General features: G+C 49.6%; 1 protein-coding gene across 1 annotated transcript; it reads left to right on the top strand.

Moving 5' to 3' along the window:
* Positions 1–788: 788 nt before the first annotated feature.
* Positions 789–19237, top strand: pelp1 (proline, glutamate and leucine rich protein 1). The gene is made up of 18 exons (XM_023966041.2): positions 789–976; positions 1107–1171; positions 1270–1375; positions 2187–2336; positions 3141–3272; positions 3353–3509; positions 4607–4739; positions 9393–9480; positions 10037–10125; positions 11758–11871; positions 12000–12150; positions 12260–12413; positions 12507–12562; positions 12919–13049; positions 13705–13807; positions 15102–16676; positions 16821–17126; positions 18789–19237. The coding sequence occupies exons 1-18, from the start codon at positions 839–841 to the stop codon at positions 18885–18887; spliced, it is 3747 nt and encodes a 1248-aa protein (XP_023821809.1). The 5' UTR covers positions 789–838; the 3' UTR covers positions 18888–19237.
* The last annotated feature ends 977 nt before the right edge of the window (positions 19238–20214 follow it).

Genomic DNA, 20214 nt, shown 5'->3' with positions numbered 1-20214 from the left:
TTTTTTGCATTTTTTGCAACGTTTGTTGATGGAAAGTAGAATGTTTAGTAGTTTCTTACAGTCCTAATTGTATTTCAGAATGAAATTGCCCCCCCCCCCCACACACACACAAATCTGAGAATTAGATACTTTTTTCTTTTTCTTTTTAATCTAAGCCAAACAATTTTAAGTACACCGTAAAAACTCTGCAACTGTGTTGTCCACATCATTATAATGCAGAGTTATTGTGCCTTTTGTTCATGTAATGTTTTGTTTTTTCTAATGAAATTGAAGTTTCCTTTGTTTATTCATTTCTTGCAGGTTTGGGGATTGACAAAACATTTTGCAGTGTGAATGAATCTTGAGAGACATTATTTAGAAAAAACTTTAAAAATGGAAATGTCAAGCTGTGATCACACGTTTAAGTGAAGTTTGCTGCTCAAGCTCACTAAAAATACAGAGAGAGAGAGAGAGAGGGGGGGGGGGGTTAATAAATTTTTAATTTTTCAAAAATCAAATGAGTTCGAATTGGCTTTTGGTTTTGAAGTTGTTTGATAATGTTTGAGTACTGACTGATTTAATCCAAAAATGTGTTTTTTTCATCTGTAATTGTTTTATTGAACATTGAAAAAACAGTTTTATACATGGGGATAAATAAGGTCACCTCTTAAGGATAGATCAGGTCCATGTTCAATTCTCTTTTTATTTATTTTTAAATTAGAACTTTCATTCAACAAATGTTGGAATCTAGACCAGTGTGGTTTCGTTTGCGCGTGCGCAGTGCTCAGCCCCGCTGTCGGCCGCAGAGATTTGACGTCGTGTCGCACGTCAATGACGTATTTGTCGCCAGAGAGGGAAAATGGCTACATCTGTCGGGCTGCATGGCTCGCCTGCCCTCAGACTCACAGAGGGTTTAGTGTCGTTTCTGAAAGAACAGCGGCCCGAGTATTTACCGGAGGTGTTGGTCAACTACAGGGAGCACGGCCTTCAGATCCAGGTGAGCGCGCGGAGCGCTAAGGCTCATGGGAGCTTGATGTTTTTTTTGTTAATCGAAGGCAGAATGCTAACGTGGAGCAGCACATCATTGTGTGTATTTGTGTGTTTCACGTGAGCGTTTATCTCCTCAGGGAGCGAATGATGTGGCAGGTTTGGTGGGTTTCAGCAATGCCAAGTTATCCTCAAGCAAGACCAGGTGAGACTTTCACATTAAAATGCTGATGCTTTTACTTTGAAAAAGCACACAGGTAAAGGTAAGGAGGACCGTTTCTGCTTGTGTGCATCCATAAACAGGTTTGAGGGCCTGTGTCTGCTCTCTGTGTTGGTCAAAGACAGCAGCAGTGACCTGTTCCAGCAGCACTGCCTCTTCTGGCTGCGCTCCCTTCAGCAAATCATTCAGGTATGGAGAAGGCTGCATGCAAGGGCAGGTGGGGTTGGGAGGGGGCATTTGTTGTCTAAATACAGCCCTGCTCACCCTTACTGCCCCTCCTTCATGTCAGCATATTTTTTAAACATGTTGTTGTAGCATTTTTCTGATGATGGATGACATTTATAAAGAAATTCAGATTAAACTAGTAGGAGCTGCTTTTCTAGAAAGAACTGCAGGGTTGAATGCTAGATTTCTGAATGAAACTCAAAGGGGAAGAATTGGCCTAAAAATAAAGAAGGAAATGATCAAAGTTGACTATAAATAAGGGGAAAACAACACAATAACAAAAAAAACTTTGTGAAAAATGTTACAGCCGGGTATCGAACCAGCGAGCTTCTGCACCAAGGATTCCCCGTGTCTTTCAATGGAGGCAAAAATCCTGGAATATCTGGAAAAGTTCAAGGATTTGAAGGACCAAAAGTCAGAGCTGGAAAAAGATGAAAGAGCTGAACATTTGAATAGTTGAACGGTTAAAATAGATGAAAAACTGTAGGAGGAGTTAAGCACCAAAAAATGGAGGAAGATGCTAGAATAAAGAAAGAGAAACAGGAAAAGAATGGTTGAAGGATTTATAGTATTCACCAAATAGCATTTCTGAGTATGTCTTTATTCAAAGCAGACAAAACAAAGACATCCATTTCCCCCTGGATCCTGAGTGAGAAAATCCCCAATAATCTCGACCCCACCAAGCCCCCCCCCCTCCTGCAGGAGCTTTAATGAAGCCTTGACCTCTGCAGAAAGGCCTGTGTCAGTGGTGTCTCCCTCTCTGCTGCTGCTGCAGTCTCAGGCTCCCGTTCAGACCGTCCAGCTGGCCGTCAACATCCTGAAGGACCTGCTGCAGTACTCCAGCCATCTAGCGGAGCTCGCCAGGGAGGTCGGCCTCAACTCCATCCTGGGCATCCTGACGTCCCTGCTGGGCCTGAAGACCGAGGTGAGGGGGGGCGAGCTAGGAAGAAAGGCTGGGGGGCTGCATGGCACGTTTGTTTTCATCGTCTGAGCTTTTAGTACTTCATCGTATGTGTTCTGAATGTTTGTTTTTTTAAAGATGGAGTGGATCTATTGATGATCAGTAGAATGGGGGGGGCGGGGCCATTTTGAAGATGATTTTGTCTTTTTCTGAGGTGTTTACATATAGTTTAATCTAGTTTAAATTAATTTTAATCTTTCAGGAACACAAAGGAACTGAATGTTTTAATTTTATTCCACACATTCACGGTGTACTGCGTTGTCTGTACCTGTCCTTTTAAAGTATTGGTCCCTTTCACTTTTCTCTCTAAACGTCTCCACTTGTTGATTTTGTGTTCACGTGTTTTTAAAGCAGCAAAAAGAAACAGAAATAAAAATACATTCATGTATTTGTACTTACATTGACACGTTTTCACTACAGCTTCCAGCCTTCCTCCCTTATTTTGTCCATTTTTACTTTAGTTGTTCATTGGAACTTTTCTATTTAGTGTTTCCTTTGTCTCGTTGTGTCTTATTTTACAAACGTTTGTTTATGTAATACTCGTTGTTTTTCCAAAGAGGTTATAGTAGAAATGGAAGATGTGCATAGTTCAGTTCAGTTCTGTTCTGTTTCAATGAATTTTTATGAAACTCTTTTTGGAAAAATTGAATCTGAAAGTGTTTCTATGACCTGGAAGCTGCTCAGTGTTGCTTCGTTTGAATATTTATCTATATTTGGCTTTCCTAACGTTCAAAAGCATCCGTGTTGTTTGTGTTCCAACCCTCCAAGTGTGAACTAGCAGCCATGGAGGGAATGGTGGCCTGCATGCTCTTCTATCCCAGAGCCTGTGGATCCCTGAAGGACAAACTAGGAGCCTATTTCCTCTCCAAAATGGACAGCAACAACATGAAAACCCAGGAGGTGAGGACTCCTTCTGTCAGTGTCCGTCTCCTGTTTGTCCAGCTGTTTATGAATTGTTGTTGCTTTTTTTTGGTGTGTAGATGGCCTGCTTGTGTTACAGCCATTTGCCCTGCCTGGGGGGGCTTTTGGACAGAGCCATAAGTGCTGGCAAAGCTGACGGCTGGACCAATCAGATCCAATGTCTCCTGGCTACGGCTGATGCCTTGTTGACTCAGATCTACAAAGGCTCAGAGCCAGGTAATCTTTATGGTGGTTTGTTAGTACACACGTGTATTCTTTACTTCTCTGTGCTGGGTTGAATAGTTTTACTCTTTATTTCTGTGCAGCCACTGAAGGGGAAACATCCCAGGCAGTCAGCGATGCAGAACTTTAGTTATTCACCAAAAATCCTTATTTTCTGCACCATCAAACAAAAAAAAACCCAGAATATTTCTCAAATGTCCAACATGACGTTCATTACTCAGAATGATTAATTAGTGTCTGATTAGTTCCTTTGTTGATGGTTGAGTTAATCGAGGGGTGGGCAAACGTTTTGACTGAGGTGGGGGTCTTGAAATGTGACTGAAGCAGATCTGTGGAACATTTTGGAGTTTTTATTTCAGGACGGTGGCTTTCGTTTGTGCCCGATGAGTCGATTACCTTCTATGGGAAACGTTAACGCGCTCATGTGGCGTTGAAATGGTCGGGAAAAATGACAGTTCGGCTCCAAAAACAGAAAACCAACATCATATCCGAAGAACAACAATTCTTCCAACTTACTGTGGTTATAGAGCGCCATCTGTGGAGAGACACCAGAATTACAGGGAGAATTAAACATTAGTTAGGATTATCAATATAAATAATTTCAGTTTGGCGTGCCAGATTTAATGGTTGAACACTTATGGCCCCCGGCCCGTAGTTTGGCCACCGTGTTTTTCGGTTGCTTCCTGTCTTACAGACGGCTCTGATGACACATTCAGTCCAAAATAGGAGGGAAAACGGCGTTCATTTGTATATCTGATAATAACACAAAGAGAAAAATAAAGTTTGTTAATTTAGCCCCATAGTCGCCAAAAAAAGTCTAGAATAAAAATGATTATTTTATTTGTGTAGCCTATAGAATAAGTCCCCACTTCAACATAAACCGTTTATTTAGTTGAATATGGAAATAAGTAGAGCTGAAGCCAAAGACTGAAGTATTCTGAGGAGGATTCACTTCAATTAGAACTGCTTTGGAGAACTACAAACCTGGTCCTGATGGGACAGACAGAGAGAAACAGACCAGAATCTATCCCAGCTTGAATCGTTTCACATATTAGAACCAGGTTTTGTGAAAGTTCTTTTTGTTCTTTCAGAAATGGTGGTGCAGTACACAGGTCCTGGAGTGGAACTCGCCTTTCCTTACCTGGACCCAACAGAACCGCTGCTGCTGCTGCGCCTCCAGCAAAGATACACTGCTGTGTGCAGAGCCATGAGACACACACTCAGGTAACACACACACACACACACACATACAGAATAAAAAAGTGTCTGTCAGGATGTTGGTGGTCTATTTACTGTGGAGCCTCTGGAGAGAATCTGGACAAATAAGGGATTTATTTATTGAACATGAAGCATTCTAAGCATGAATGAACAACATGGAGAAGAGGTTTTCGATGCGCAGGTTTGTGACGTCGTGGGGGTGTGACGTCGTGGGGGTGTGACGTCGTGGGGGTGTGACGTCGTGGGGGTGTGACGTCGTGGGGGTGTGACGTCGTGGGTATGTGACGTCGTGGGGGTGTGACGTCGTGGGGGTGTGACGTCGTGGGGGTGTGACGTCGTGGGGGTGTGACGTCGTGGGTGTGTGACGTCGTGGGTGTGTGACGTCGTGGGTGTGTGACGTCGTGGGTGTGTGACGTCGTGGGTGTGTGATGTCGTGGGTGTGTGATGTCGTGGGTGTGTGATGTCGTGGGTGTGTGACGTCGTGGGGGTGTGACGTCGTGGGTATGTGATGTGATGTTGTGGGTGTCTGGTGTCGTAGGTGTGTGATGCCGTGGGTGTGTGATGTCGTGGGTGTGTGATGTCATAGGTATGTGACGTCGTGGGGGTGTGATGTCATCGGTATGTGATGTCGTGGGGGTGTGACGTCGTGGGGGTGTGACGTCGTGGGTGTGTGACGTCGTGGGTGTGTGATGTCGTGGGTGTGTGATGTCGTGGGTGTGTGATGTCGTGGGTGTGTGATGTCGTGGGTGTGTGATGTCGTGGGTGTGTGATGTCATAGGTATGTGACGTCGTGGGTATGTGATGTGATGTTGTGGGTGTCTGGTGTCGTAGGTGTGTGATGCCGTGGGTGTGTGATGTTGTGGGTGTGTGATGTCGTAGGTGGGTGTGTGATGTCGTGGGTGTCTGATGTCGTGGGCGTGTGACGTCGTGGGTGTATCATGTCGTGGGTGTTTCATGTCGTGGGTGTTTCATGTCGTGGGTGTTTCATGTCGTGGGTGTTTCATGTCGTGGGTGTGTCCTGTCGTGGGTGTGTCCTGTCGTGGGTGTCTGATGTCGTGGGTGTCTGATGTCGTGGGTGTGTCATGTCGTGGGTGTGTCATGTCGTGGGTGTGTCATGTCGTGGGTGTGTCATGTCGTGGGTGTGTCATGTCGTGGGTGTGTGATGTCGTGGGTGTGTGATGTCGTGGGTGTGTGATGTCGTGGGTGTGTGATGCCGTGGGTGTGTGATGTCGTGGGTGTTTCTTGTCGTGGGGGTGTGATGTCGTGGGGGTGTGTGATGTCGTGGGGGTCTGACGTCGTGGGGGTCTGACGTCGTGGGGGTCTGACGTCGTGGGGGTCTGACGTCGTGGGGGTCTGACGTCGTGGGGGTCTGACGTCGTGGGGGTCTGACGTCGTGGGGGTCTGACGTCGTGGGGGTCTGACGTCGTGGGGGTCTGACGTCCTGGGGGTCTGACGTCGTGGGGGTCTGACGTCGTGGGCGTGTGACGTCGTGGGCGTGTGACGTCGTGGGGGTGTGACGTCGTGGGCGTGTGACGTCGTGGGGGTGTGACGTCGTGGGCGTGTGACGTCGTGGGCGTGTGACGTCGTGGGCGTCTGATGTCGTGGGTGTGTCATGCGTATGTTTGTGACGTCGTGGGGGTGTGACGTCGTGGGCGTGTGACGTCGTGGGTGTGTCATGCGTATGTTTGTGATTTCGTGGGTGTCTGACGTCGTGGGGGTGTGACGTCGTGGGCGTGTGACGTCGTGGGCGTCTGATGTCGTGGGTGTGTCATGCGTATGTTTGTGACGTCGTGGGGGTGTGACGTCGTGGGCGTGTGACGTCGTGGGTGTGTCATGCGTATGTTTGTGATTTCGTGGGTGTCTGACGTCGTGGGCGTGTGACGTCGTGGGCGTGTGACGTCGTGGGCGTCTGATGTCGTGGGTGTGTCATGCGTATGTTTGTGACGTCGTGGGGGTGTGACGTCGTGGGGGTGTCATGCGTATGTTTGTGATGTCATGGGCGTGTGACGTCGTGGGGGTGTGACGTCGTGGGCGTGTGACGTCGTGGGCGTCTGATGTCGTGGGGGTGTGACGTCGTGGGGGTGTGACGTCGTGGGCGTGTGACGTCGTGGGCGTCTGATGTCGTGGGTGTGTCGTGCGTATGTGTGTGACGTCGTGGGCGTGTGACGTCGTGGGTGTGTCATGCGTATGTTTGTGATTTCGTGGGTGTCTGACGTCGTGGGGGTGTGACGTCGTGGGCGTGTGACGTCGTGGGCGTCTGATGTCGTGGGTGTGTCGTGCGTATGTGTGTGACGTCGTGGGCGTGTGACGTCGTGGGTGTGTCATGCGTATGTTTGTGATTTCGTGGGTGTCTGACGTCGTGGGGGTGTGACGTCGTGGGGGTGTGACGTCGTGGGGGTGTCATGCGTATGTTTGTGATGTCATGGGCGTGTGACGTCGTGGGGGTGTGACGTCGTGGGCGTGTGACGTCGTGGGCGTGTGACGTCGTGGGCGTCTGATGTCGTGGGTGTGTCGTGCGTATGTGTGTGACGTCGTGGGCGTGTGACGTCGTGGGTGTGTCATGCGTATGTTTGTGATTTCGTGGGTGTCTGACGTCGTGGGGGTGTGACGTCGTGGGCGTGTGACGTCGTGGGCGTGTGACGTCGTGGGGGCGTGACGTCGTGGGGGTGTGACGTCGTGGGCGTGTGACGTCGTGGGCGTGTGACGTCGTGGGTGTGTCATGCGTATGTTTGTGATGTCGTGGGTGTCGGATGTCGTGGGCGTGTGACGTCGTGGGGGCGTGACGTCGTGGGGGTGTGACGTCGTGGGCGTGTGACGTCGTGGGCGTGTGACGTCGTGGGTGTGTCATGCGTATGTTTGTGATGTCGTGGGTGTCGGATGTCGTGGGCGTGTGACGTTGTGGGAATGAATTAATGAATATTACAGCTTTTCAACAGAGGCGTTCTGGATCGTCAAACCCAGAAAATCTATTTGTCTTATTTGTCTTCTCATCATCAGGGTGATGTCGTGGGCGTGTGACGTCGTGGGCGTGTGACGTCGTGGGCGTGTGACGTCGTGGGCGTGTGACGTCGTGGGGGTGTGACGTCGTGGGGGTGTGACGTCGTGGGTGTCTGACGTCGTGGGTGTCTGATGTCGTGGGTGTGTCATGCGTATGTTTGTGATGTCGTGGGTGTTTGATGTCGTGGGGGTGTGACGTCGTGGGCGTGGGACGTCGTGGGCGTTTGACGTCGTGGGGGTGTGACGTCGTGGGCGTGTGACGTCGTGGGTGTGTCATGCGTATGTTTGTGATGTCGTTGGTGTCTGATGTCGTGGGGGTGTGACGTCGTGGCGGTGTGACGTCGTGGGGGTGTGACGTCGTGGTGGTGTCATGCGTATGTTTGTGACGTCGTGGGCGTGTGACGTCGTGGGGGTGTGACGTCGTGGGCGTCTGATGTTGTGGGTGTGTCATGCGTATGTTTGTGATGTCGTGGGTGTCTGATGTCGTGGGGGTGTGACGTCGTGGGCGTGTGACGTCGTGGGCGTGTGACGTCGTGGGTGTCTGACGTCGTGGGTGTCTGATGTCGTGGGGGTGTCATGCGTGTGTTTGTGACGTCGTGGGCGTCTGACGTCGTGGGGGTGTCATGCGTATGTTTGTGATGTCGTGGGTGTCTGATGTCGTGGGCGTGTGACGTCGTGGGCGTGTGACGTCGTGGGCGTGTGACGTCGTGGGCGTCTGATGTCGTGGGGGTGTGACGCCGTGGGCGTGTGACGTCGTGGGGGTGTGACGTCATGGGCGTGTGACGTCGTGGGGGTGTGACGTCGTGGGCGTGTGACGTCGTGGGGGTGTGACGCCGTGGGCGTGTGACGTCGTGGGGGTGTGACGTCATGGGCGTGTGACGTCGTGGGGGTGTGACGCCGTGGGCGTGTGACGTCGTGGGCGTGTGACGTCGTGGGAATGAATGAATGAATATTACAGCTTTTCAACAGAGGCGTTCTGGATCGTCAAACCCAGAAAATCTATTTGTCTTATTTGTCTTCTCATCATCAGGGTGATGTCGTGGGCGTGTGACGTCGTGGGCGTGTGACGTCGTGGGCGTGTGACGTCGTGGGCGTGTGACGTCGTGGGGGTGTGACGTCGTGGGTGTCTGACGTCGTGGGTGTCTGATGTCGTGGGTGTGTCATGCGTATGTTTGTGATGTCGTGGGTGTTTGATGTCGTGGGGGTGTGACGTCGTGGGCGTGGGACGTCGTGGGCGTGTGACGTCGTGGGGGTGTGACGCCGTGGGCGTCTGATGTCGTGGGTGTGTCATGCGTATGTTTGTGACGTCGTGGGCGTGTGACGTCGTGGGGGTGTGACGCCGTGGGCGTGTGACGTCGTGGGCGTGTGACGTCGTGGGGGTGTGACGCCGTGGGCGTGTGACGTCGTGGGAATGAATGAATGAATATTACAGCTTTTCAACAGAGGCGTTCTGGATCTTCAAACCCAGAAAATCTATTTGTCTTATTTGTCTTTTCATCATCAGGGTGATGTCGTGGGCGTGTCATGCGTATGTTTGTGATGTCGTGGGCGTGTCATGCGTATGTTTGTGATGTCGTGGGCGTGTGACGTCGTGGGCGTGTGGGCGTTCTGGATCGTCAAACCCAGAAAATCTATTTGTCTTATATGTCTTCTCATCATCAGGGTGGACCCGGCTTCAGCTGTTCGTCTGCCAGTAAAACCAATCCTCAACCTGGTGTGTCGAGCTCTCGCTGTAAACTCCAAGAGTACTGTAAGTGCAAAAACACACACACACAACATTCAAAAAGTGAAAAAGAAGATGAAGAGATATTTAATGTTCCTTATTGGAAATCGAGAGTAACGTTTGTTTATGGAAGCCGTCTGATTCAAATCATTTTTGTTGAACAATGACTGCTGCTGCTTCTACTGTTCAACACCATGAGTGAATTAATTACAAAAACAAAAAGTAATGGCACTAAAGAATCTGCTGACAGAAGTTTTAAAGGCCCACTTCAATGGTTCAGAACTGGACGGATGGACAGCTCCGATATTGCTGCTGTTTTTGTTGCAGCGCTAATGTTAGGCCAGAGTTGTTGTTGTAGTTGTTGGAGAGTGTAAACAAAGGGATGATGGGAAATTAAAAAACGGATGACAGAAACCAGTCTGCAGGTATATTTATGCCTGAAATGATCATAATGCAGCAGTAATTTCCTTCTTTGTTGTTCACTAAAGCTTTCTGTTCACGTGTTTTAAGTTACTGCACTCGAATGTACGTCTTTTATGATTTGGTGACGCTCTGTGTTTCCGTTTAATCTGTTCTTTTTCAGAGTTTATCTGCAGATGGAAGTTTGATGCTGTTGATTTTACCCAGCATTCACTGCAACACTTTAGAGATGCTGTCAGACCTGATCACAGTGTGAGTACTCAGCTGCATGTGCCCCATACGTCTATAGTTTGAGCCTTAGCGACCTTTAGAATGCACTGATCCAATAACTAAAGGGAACACCAGCTAACTGCTAACGGATGGAAGATTTCTATATAAATGCTTCATTATTTGCAGACCTGCATGTGCTGACAACACAACACAACCACACAACACAACAGGATTAATGCTAATGACATCTATTGGCCTGTGGAAGTCTGGATGTGGAATCATGCTCAAAAGAAAAAAACTCAACTGATCCAACGTGGATGTAACGTTTTTGACACGAGTCAGAATGAGGTGCAGGAGTGGGCGTGGCCTCCACATGCCCATATGACTTTACTTCTTATGAGGCGGGGGATGGTCCCCTGCCACACCGGGAACGACCGGGCCGGTCCATTCCACCGAAACCTTCGTCTAGCAGAAACTGCTGACACAATGCAGCCACATGAGGTCCAGTGTGGTCTGGCCTTGGGAGGACTCCAGGGCCCAACCGCACCAGCATGTGGTCTCACACGGGGTTTGAGGATCTGATCTGGGTACATAACAGCAGTCAGGCTTCCTCTGGTGAGCTCATGGAGAGCTGTGCGTCCCCAAATCATTACTGAACCGGTCAGAACATTCTCCAGACTCTGTCCCAGTGTGACCCGGCTTCCATCTGTGAAGACCACAGGGCGCCAGTGGAGAATTTGTCGATCTCTGTGTTCTCCTGCAAATGCCAAACGTCCTCCTGCTGTTGGGCTGTGAGCACGACTCCCACCTGTGGATGTCGGTCCCTCATGGGGTCTGGTTCTAACCGTTTGAGCAGACATGTGGCCTGTGGAAATGGTGATTCTGCTGAGCTCTGGCTGTGCTCCTCTTGTTTCTCCGTGAGCAAAGGAGGAGGTGGTGGTCCTGATGGAGGGTTGTTGCCCTCCTACCGCCTCCGCCACATCTCCTGATGTTCTGGCCTGTCTCCTGGTAGCGCCTCCACGCTCTGGACACGACGCTGACAGGCGTTGATGTGTCGTCCTGGATGAGTTGCACTTCCTGTGTGGCTCGTAGACGCCGTCTCCCGGTTCCACTGGAGTGACGGCACTGTTGACATTTAAAAGTCACCAAAGCATCGCCCAGAAAACAGAAGGGTGGAGAAGTGGTCACCACTGTCAGAATCGCTCCTTTATTGGAGGAGTCTCGCTGATGGCCCTTTTCTTTCCACCACTTCCACCAAAACAGGGGAAGTGTCTCTTCGGTCAGCGGTGCTTCCTGATTGGACAGTTTGATTACACGGAAGTGGACTTGGAGCAACATTGAGTTATTTAGGTGTTCCCTTTATTTTCTTGAGCATAAGTAAAATTAAATACTCTTTATTCCAGCAGGCTTTGTAATTTTACTTAAAAATGACCAACAAAAAAACATTTAGCTCACTGAGATTTTATTGGTTTTACTGACGTTTCCATCAGAAATCCAAGTTAAATTTTTAGGATATATTTTCAGGAATAATCAGTTTTTAGTAAAAAGTGGCGTCTGGTCACTCAGCCTTGAGGAACTAGTTGGTGCGATTGCAGCAAAGCTAGATCCTGTTAATCAGTTTAGCCTGATTTCTATCAACGCCTGCTTTTTGTTGGTGTGATTCTTGCATTGCAGGGTCCGCAGCAGCATGGTTCCATACGCCGCTATCATTCAAAGGCTGTTTTCTCAAACGCTGTCTGCTTGGACTCCTCTGGTGGAAGCAGGCGTTGGCCGGCAGAGAGGGTACAGGTGAGGGCCTCTACCTGTACCTGCTGCTACATTGACACTGAGGTTCTCTGATGAAGACTCCACAGGAGTCCATGCTGTGAGTTTTAGTCTGTGTGTGAATTAAGGAAGGTTTTCTTTTTCTTGTCCAGCTCGGTTAGGGTGTCTGTGTACAAAACCTTAGAGCTGTGGGTCAAGGTAGTGGGAGCTTCTGTCAGCATTCTCCAGGAAAACCCAATGCATGCAGACCTGCTGTTCAGTAACCTGCTTGGTGACATCACCCCCGGACCAGAATCCATCAAGGTAAGAATTGACCACATTCAGAAATGAAGGGACTATAAAAAGCAGTGGCTATGTGCTTGTAGCAGTAATTGAAGATGGACTTGGTCCACCGTTTACTCCCTTCTTTCAGTTTAGGGCGGGTCTGGGTGTGGACGTAGTTCCCGGGGGAAAGCCAGGTCCTCGGAGGACGAAGCATTTGGTCATTGCAGATCCAATGGGTCCATCACTGCAGAGGAAGGGGGACCCTTTGTCCAATCAGGACACGTGCCTTGCTGCCCTTAGAGGTGGAATCGCTATTTGATCCAATAATAACGGTTTAGTCGGGTGTTTTTATGAAACTGCTGACTTTTAAACGACTTGTTTCTCTTCTTCTGCAGCATTGAGACAAATCATCCAGACGTGCGGGACACTGATAAAGGAGGACATACACAAGGTACGTTTGTGGAAAGGACAATCAGGACTGAGGGTCTGATTTTAGGGTTAAGTTACCATGAGAGGTCACAGGGATGGACCACTGTCTGCATGATTTCCAGATATCCAAGCTCTACTCGTGACTGATTACCTGCTTCAGGCGTAGGGTAGGGTGTGTTGTAAAAACACTCCATAATGCGACCCTCGAGGCCTGGAGTTGCCCGTCCCTGGCGGGGCATTTCTTGCTGGAGGCAGACTTAAAAATGTTCCTGACAGTTGCTCCATTTTCCAGAAAGATGTGTACGGTTTACTGCACACATGATGTGCTGTTCATGCTGTTGTGTATGGCGTCATAACCCTCCTTTCCTGTTCTTGCAGAGGCTCCATGAGGTTGTGTTGCCGCTGTGTGTGTGTCTGCAGCAGCAGAAAGGCTCCAGCTCGGTTTTCGAGTCCACCGGGGCCATCAGTGGGCAGTACAGCAGCGCTCGTGCTCGTCGAGAGCTTTTCAGGTGCGCCGTTTGTAAATGCGCCGTATGGTGTCGCTCAGATTTTTCATGACAGTCGCCCAACCCTCCTGCAGATTTGTGAAAAATGCTCCTACAGCAAAGCAAAGTCTGCTTTTTACGTTGGTTCACGTGTTCTTTGTGCGGATTATTCGTTCTTCTTCTGTGGTTTTAACGTGGTTCATTCCTGATCCATCAGTGAACATTTCACCTAAAGACCACAACTTTTCTTTTTCCACGTAGATTCACGTCTGACCAGTTTACATCCGTGTCATATGCAGTAAATTCACATAGCGGCTGTGGGACACAGACTTTAACGGCTTAAATGCTGACGATGTCATAGATTTAATGGTACAGTTAAAATCAGAATCCATGGTTGTATTGCAATAGTAGGATTTGTAAATCGCTGTTCTGGTTTCATTTTTGGTTCTGGACCAAATTGAGTCTTTTTCCTCGGCTGATCGGTTATTCGGTTGCTGTGACGCCGACTGCAGCTCAGTCTTATTCTTCAGGTCAAAACGAGAATCTGAATGTCTGATCACCAGTTGCGGTTGCTAGTTGTTCATTGGGGGTCATCCATTGCAGAGGTTGTCATGACGACTGAGCCGTTGTCGGATAAGCGATGCAGAGAACATGTTGGCTCTGTTTGTTTGACTTCCAGGTTGCTGCTGGCTCTGGTTCTGGTCCCGTCACCATCATGGCCTCCACCTCTTACCTGCGCCGTCTCCATCTTCAGCAACGGCCGCACTGACCGCAACCTCAAGGTGACGCTTCTCCGTCAGTCACTGTTTGGGATCCATTTCTTTAGGGGGTATATATGACATTTGCAAAGGTATGGAGGGTATGTTTAAGGCGTTAGCGGGAACGCCGCTCTTTGACACACCGTACCTCTTTGACCGTTTACGCCATCAAAAACGGGAAAAAATTGTTTTTGCCTTTGCATCGATGCGCAGTGTCTCCCCTGGGACTGGAAGGTCATGAGTTCAAATCCACGGTGGAGTTGTACCAAATGTCTCCCTGCTTGATACTCAGGCTTAGCCCGCCGTGAGATCAGCGCCAGAAAACCGTCTAAAGTCAACTCTAACTTGTGTTTAATACTGTGGTTGAGGTTTGATTATATGAAAGACAGAATACGGCCATTATTTGTAGTTTCTGGAGAGGAGCGACCTTTAGTTTTGATAAACGTAGAGAAAAATGAACGTAGGTCAGAGGTCTGCAGCGTCTGGAGCCGCTTTGGGAGGCAGGGCTATCTGTAAGAAATCCAACAACAAGGAAGCCGATCGTTATTTTATTTAGGGATGAGGAGCGACAGGATTTTTTCTAGAGCAACAAATTGTAGAAACTTTACGATGCACAGCGAAAGTCCCACCCGCCGCCGCCACCACGGGTGGCGAGCAGTTCAAGTTCAGAGGAGTCAGACACGCCTCCACCTGTGAGTTAGACTCCAGCCAGAGAGGACGTCAGCAAAACAGAATTCCAGGAAAAAAGCGATATGAACAACAGAGCAGCACCGGAAGACAGATTCAGATTGTTTGGGCTGCCTGGAAGCTGAAGCCTCGCCGTCAGACACCAGGAAGGTCCCATCATGGAGGCGTGAGGCCTCCCATCAGCCTCTGTGAGGCGGAACACAAACGGTTTACAGAGGAGGCACAAAGAAATCGGAATTTCTTGTATTTTCTTCCAAAAGAAATGTTGTTTTTGTGAATTTCCATCTGAAACTTTCATTTTATGCTGTAAAAAGGGTCGGTTGAACATTTTTGGGGTTTTCACAGCAAATGTGAGCATTTTTCTCCAAACGGGATTCTCTGTTTTTGTATGATTTCATGTCTAGTGTGTGAATGCAGCGTGGGAAAATGACACAATAAAGTTAGTGTCACATAGATGAGGTTCTGTTGGTTAAAATGATCCCAGCCAAGCAAACAAGTAATCATTCAAATGGAAAAAAAAAACATCCAAACGTCCATCTGCAGCTTGGATTTCCTCCTTTTTTCCAAAAGGATTCGTCCGATAACATTTTAGTAACCTCCGCCTCTTCCTCCTCCTCTTCCTCTCTCTTAGGTCTCTTCGTTCTGTGCCGAGGCACTGACCATCTGCAACACCATGGTCCACCCACGCACCCCTTCAATTGCCCTGCCCTTGCCCCCCCTCACCCTCAAACCCCCCACCTCTGCCCCGGTGCTCTCCCCTCAGGGGTCGGCTCCTAGGCTGACCCTGCCGACCCTCCTGGAGGGTCACGGTTCCGGCCCTCCTTTTCCTTCACGGCAGTCTCTGAATCTGGGCCCGTCGTCCATGCTGAGCTCTCTGGAGAACCACCTGTCGACGGTTCCGGGTCTCCCGGCTCAAGGCCCCACCCCCGGGGACCTGTTCTCCCCCCACCGGCAGCACGACTCTGGGCTCGGGCTTCCGGAAAGCCAGAGGCCCGTTTTCGTCCGCTTCGACAAAGAGGAGCCGGACGACGTGGAGATCTCCCTGGCGAGTGACTCGGACGACAGCGTGGTCATCGTTCCTCCGGGGATGATCAACCTGGACCAGCAACAGGACGAGGCGGCGGCGAACGTGCAGACGATGCTGTCCGCCGCGCCGGCCGGGGGCGGCGTGGCGTTACCCGCAGCAGAATCGAACTCAATGGTCCCCATAACGGCAGCCACGAGCACAAGCGACGTGTCCACTCTCCTGAACGACTTGCCCGCCTCGTCGTCCCTGCTCGCCACCTCGGCCTCCTCCGTCAACTCCTTCCCCCCCTCCGGCGGCTCTGCGGCCCCTCTGCCTCCTGCCCTGAACTCCGGCATCGTCTCGGACCCGCACGGCGACCTGGCGGACGCGCTGCCCTGCAAACCCCAGCTCCAGCAGATGCTGATGCAGGCGCCGGCGGCGGGTCAGGCCAGCGCCATGGGGCTGCCGCTCCAGATGCTGCAAACCCCGCTGAGTCAGCAGGGAAGGCTCCACCCGCCGCTGCCCGCGCCCCCCAGCAACGAGGACTCCGCCATCATCAACATCAACAGCACCGATGACGAAGACGAGGAGGAGGACCTGGAGGACGACGAGGAGCTGGAAGAGGAGGAGGAGGACGGGCTGGATGAAGAGGAGGAAGAGGAAGGAAGCGAGGATTTCTACGATGGGGAGGAGTACGAGGACTACGACGAAGAGGAGGGAGAAGAGCTCGAGGAGGAGGAGGAGGAAGAGGAGGAGGAGATCGGGGACATGCCGCCGCTGGAGGGAAGCGAGGAAAAGTTGGTGGACGTTGCCATCGAGGAAGGGCAAGTCCTCCATCCCGCCGCCGATGACAAAGAGCCGAGTCAGCTTCACGCGGAGGCGGACTCCGAAAGAGGAATACAGGAACTCCAACCGCAGAGGACGGTGCTCGGAGAAGACCGGGTGAAGCTGCAGGAGGTGGAGAGCATCGGCGTCCTGGAGGACGTGCAGGTCGGCGTGGAGGAAGATGAGAGCGAGCGCATGGACGATCCCACCATGCCTCAGATCATCTGCGTCAGCGGAGGAGCGCAGGAAAGCCTGGAGTCGGGGGATGAGGGGGGAGGAACGACGAGCGTCCTTCAAGAAGACAGAAGTCATCAAGCTGCCAAGGAGGAGGAGCTGGAAGCTGCTGCAGAGGAGCAAGCGGGGTTCAGGGCAGAGGTGAGAGCCGCTGCTGAAACGGCGGCACGTAGACGAGACGGGTGAAGAGCGGAGGCTCACCAGGAGAAACGGCATCACGGTTACGTCACTTTGTGAGGTGTGTCAACGTGCTGCTCCTCATTTTCCCTTTGCTTCATGGTTCAGGAGCCTGAAGGGGAAACGGCGCCGGAGGACGTGAGCAGCAGCGACGCTCCGGATCCCCCTGCAGGACGGCCAGCCGGCGCTCCGGCAGAACAAGCAGAAGCAGGGCGGCGAAATCCAGCAGAAGAAGAAGAAAAACAGGCGGAAAATCCAGCCTCCGAGGGAGGAGAACAGCCAAAAGGAGGAGAAGAGGAGGAGAAGAGTGAACCGCCAAGAGAGGAGAGTGACAAAGAGGAGGCACAGGGGACGAAGAGGAAGAGGGAAGATGAAGTGGAGGAAGAGGCGGGACCAAGCACAGAAAAGAAGAAGGTAAGAACAGAACAGTTTCTGGCTTCACAAATATGTGGATCATTTTTCTGTCCTGCAGTAGGTTTAGGTTTGGAAAGGGTTGGGGTCGTGCTCCGGTCTGCCTGTGATCAGCCTCACTTCAGATCACTCATCCAGATACTGAAGGGTTGCCAGTTTGATTCCCGGCTGCCACGTTAAATGAGGGGTCTCTTGGCGAGGCTCCGCCTCCAGTGGGTTACCTTCATCCTCCTAGTCCGTGTTTTCGGTGAGAAGCTTGAGTAAAATGTCCACAAGACACGCCCAACTTCTGTTCGGTGGCGCCCGCTGTGCAACGCCCAAGGCCGCCAGGTCCTACCGAGAAGCGCGTCACCATCCAGTCGTTGGTCACATGGCTCATTCAATAAAAAAAAAGTGTTTCCGTTGCAGTTTTGGGCCATACGTCCATCTGGACACGCCTCAAAAACCGTTTTCTCCATAAATCCTACGGGCACGTCCGGATCACGTGCACGCCCAGTGCACGTGCAGCCTTTGTGAGGAGCCAGAGCTCACCTTACCAGCGACCAGAATGTGGCGTCAGGACGCCGTTAACGCCATACGTGCGAGTCACAAATACCTCACCATGCACTTGGCCACACTCACCACAATGGTACGTTCCGTTTCCATGACGTCACTAGAGGGGGCGTACGAGCCTCAAGAGGACTGCAGGACGCACCAGCGGCCACCTCAGGACGCTCCTCCATGAACCTCCACGGACCGGACGACCCCAAAACTTTGTGATGATGTCACAATGTGATGATGTCACAATGTGATGATGTCACAATGTGAGGAGGAGGGGCTCAGAGCGCAGGTCTTTAGAGGAACCTTCAGAAAACGGATCAAAATACCACTGGGGGGGGGGTTGTGAGAAATGAACATGATAAAACACTGAAGAGTGCAAAAAGTTTATTTTGTATGACCTATGCCCTTTAATGACAAAGCAAATGCAACAAGACACTTTCTTCTTAATTCCATTTAACCCTTGTGGTATCCTATGGGGTCAAAATGACCCCCCCCCCCCTTCCATTGTCGTGTTCTCCCTACCATGACAAAGGTGGATAAAGGTGGAAAGATTTCATGTAATCCATGGACACCAGTGAAGATCACAAATCATTGAAGAAAAAAGGTCCAGAGCTCTGTCTAGTGGGTCTAGATGACCCAACTCCCAATGTTAAAGTGCCTATAGGATAGCACAAGGGTTACACCTCGATATTTGGGTCATAGTTTTGGAAATGTGTGTATTACTAAAGAATAAAAAAAGTCAGAAATTTATGTTTATTCAATTTGCCAATAAGCAAAGGACAATAAAGAAAAACCTGTAATTAGAGATCACTAGGCCTTGTGTGATGCAATAAAACGCTAAATAATAAATCCTTCCTAATTTTAGCACGTGTTTTTTTTAGATTTAGTTCAGTTAAGTTTTAAACGGAATTGTGGCTCATCTACTGTGAGGATTAGGTTTATTTTGTTTCATGTCATGGCTTTTATTTTCTTAAACTGCATAATTCATTTATTTTATTTTGATAGTGCAGTAGTAGAAATTGCTCCTCCTATTCTGTTGTAGAACAACACAGTCACTCCTATAAATATAACTATGATTGTTTTATCCTTTTTGCTGCCGATTGATCGTACATCCTGTCTTTTCAGGTGGATGAGGACGCCATGGCGTCCATGCTGGCAGATTTTGTGGCGTGTCCACCTGATGATGAAGCTGCCGCCGCCGCCGCCGGATCAACCTGTTCATGAAAATCTGCCTTTCTCTAATGAATGTTAGGATTACATTGATGTGTACATAGATGGTTGATACATTGATACATTGACATAGATGGTCAACATTAGATTTCCCCCACATTTTGTCATCCCTACAACACTCTTCTGATCTTATTGTGAAAATCAAAGTCTGTTCATCATCCTCTACGTTCCACAGCATCTACTAGCAGAAACTCACAGAACCATGTTAGCTGTTACCTAAAACCATCACTCTATCCGTGCATGCAGTACGGATTCTCACATCTGTGTCCACTTTGAGACATTTCTGTTTTGTCTTTTTTTGTTCTTACAATAAAGTATTTCACCAGTTTTTTGGAAAAAAAAAACTTCATTCTTTTAAAAAGAAGCGAAAAGAACACACCCTGATAATAAAACACAAAGTGCCCTTTTAAATCAGAGCCTTAACTAAAAACATGACAGATCTGAATATTTTCCTTCAGGTTCACCTTTCACCCTCGTCAGGCCGACAGGAGCTGGGTTTGAACGGCGTTTTGACATGTTTGCCTGTTTAGCTGTCGGTACAACATGCCTGTCTCTCAATTGCATTCTTTCAAGGTAGGAAGTGATGGGAAAATAATCCAGGTTTCTTTTAATGTTTAAACTCATTTGGCCAGCAAGAACATCAGGTTTTTGATTTAAAAATATTTTTAAAAATGTGTCGTTTTCTTGGACACATTTCTGCTACGGAAGAGGATTAGAGCCATGGGAAAAGAAAAAACAAAGTACAGAAAATTCTGACTTTATTCTCAGAATTCTGATCTTAAAAGGTTAGAATTAAACTCTAAATTCACCCCTGAGTTGTGGGCGGGACTGTTGGTGCAGAGCAACTCCGCTCCCCTACCCGTCACCCATCTGTTTACACACACTCCCGCCGTCTTACAGCCCCAAGCTAACATTAGGGGTGCAACAAAATGGCAGCGATATCAGATCCATCCATCTGTCCTGTTCTGATCCAGATTCCAGCTCAGACCAGGAAATCAAAGATGTTCATTGTTCTGTTTGTCTGCAGGTGGAGGATCATAAAGGGGCGGGGCTTGGAAAGTGTGGCCCCGCCCAGCGTAGATATTTTTTTTAACATATAAGATCTTTTTCCATTGGCATTTTATTCGTCTGCTCCAGATTCCCAAAGCTTTGAATCCTGATGTGACGTAAATATGAGGCTGATTTCCACCGGGCCGTCTCAGTTCGATTATAATAATTAATTAATGTTCATCGGTCAACCAGAATGTTTACATCGCCTCAGTCATGTCTGCGTTCCACGTCCGTCCATCCGTACAGAAACGCAAGCTTTACGCAGGAGTTC

This window comes from Oryzias latipes, chromosome 18, assembly GCF_053564925.1.
Source record: "Oryzias latipes strain Hd-rR chromosome 18, Olatipes_Hd-rR_3.1".
Lineage (NCBI taxonomy): Eukaryota > Metazoa > Chordata > Actinopteri > Beloniformes > Adrianichthyidae > Oryzias > Oryzias latipes.
Note: the sequence above shows the minus strand (reverse complement) of the source record. Positions and strands in the feature narration are given on the sequence as shown.

Bases quoted from the DNA above. Each gene is read 5' to 3' on its own strand.
- pelp1 (XM_023966041.2), top strand. From the start codon at position 839: ATGGCTACATCTGTCGGGCTGCATGGCTCGCCTGCCCTCAGACTCACA. The intron at 1,376-2,186 runs GTATGGAGAAGG...CTGCTGCTGCAG, and splicing joins CCCTTCAGCAAATCATTCAG to TCTCAGGCTCCCGTTCAGAC. The intron at 9,481-10,036 runs GTAAGTGCAAAA...GTTCTTTTTCAG, and splicing joins CTGTAAACTCCAAGAGTACT to AGTTTATCTGCAGATGGAAG.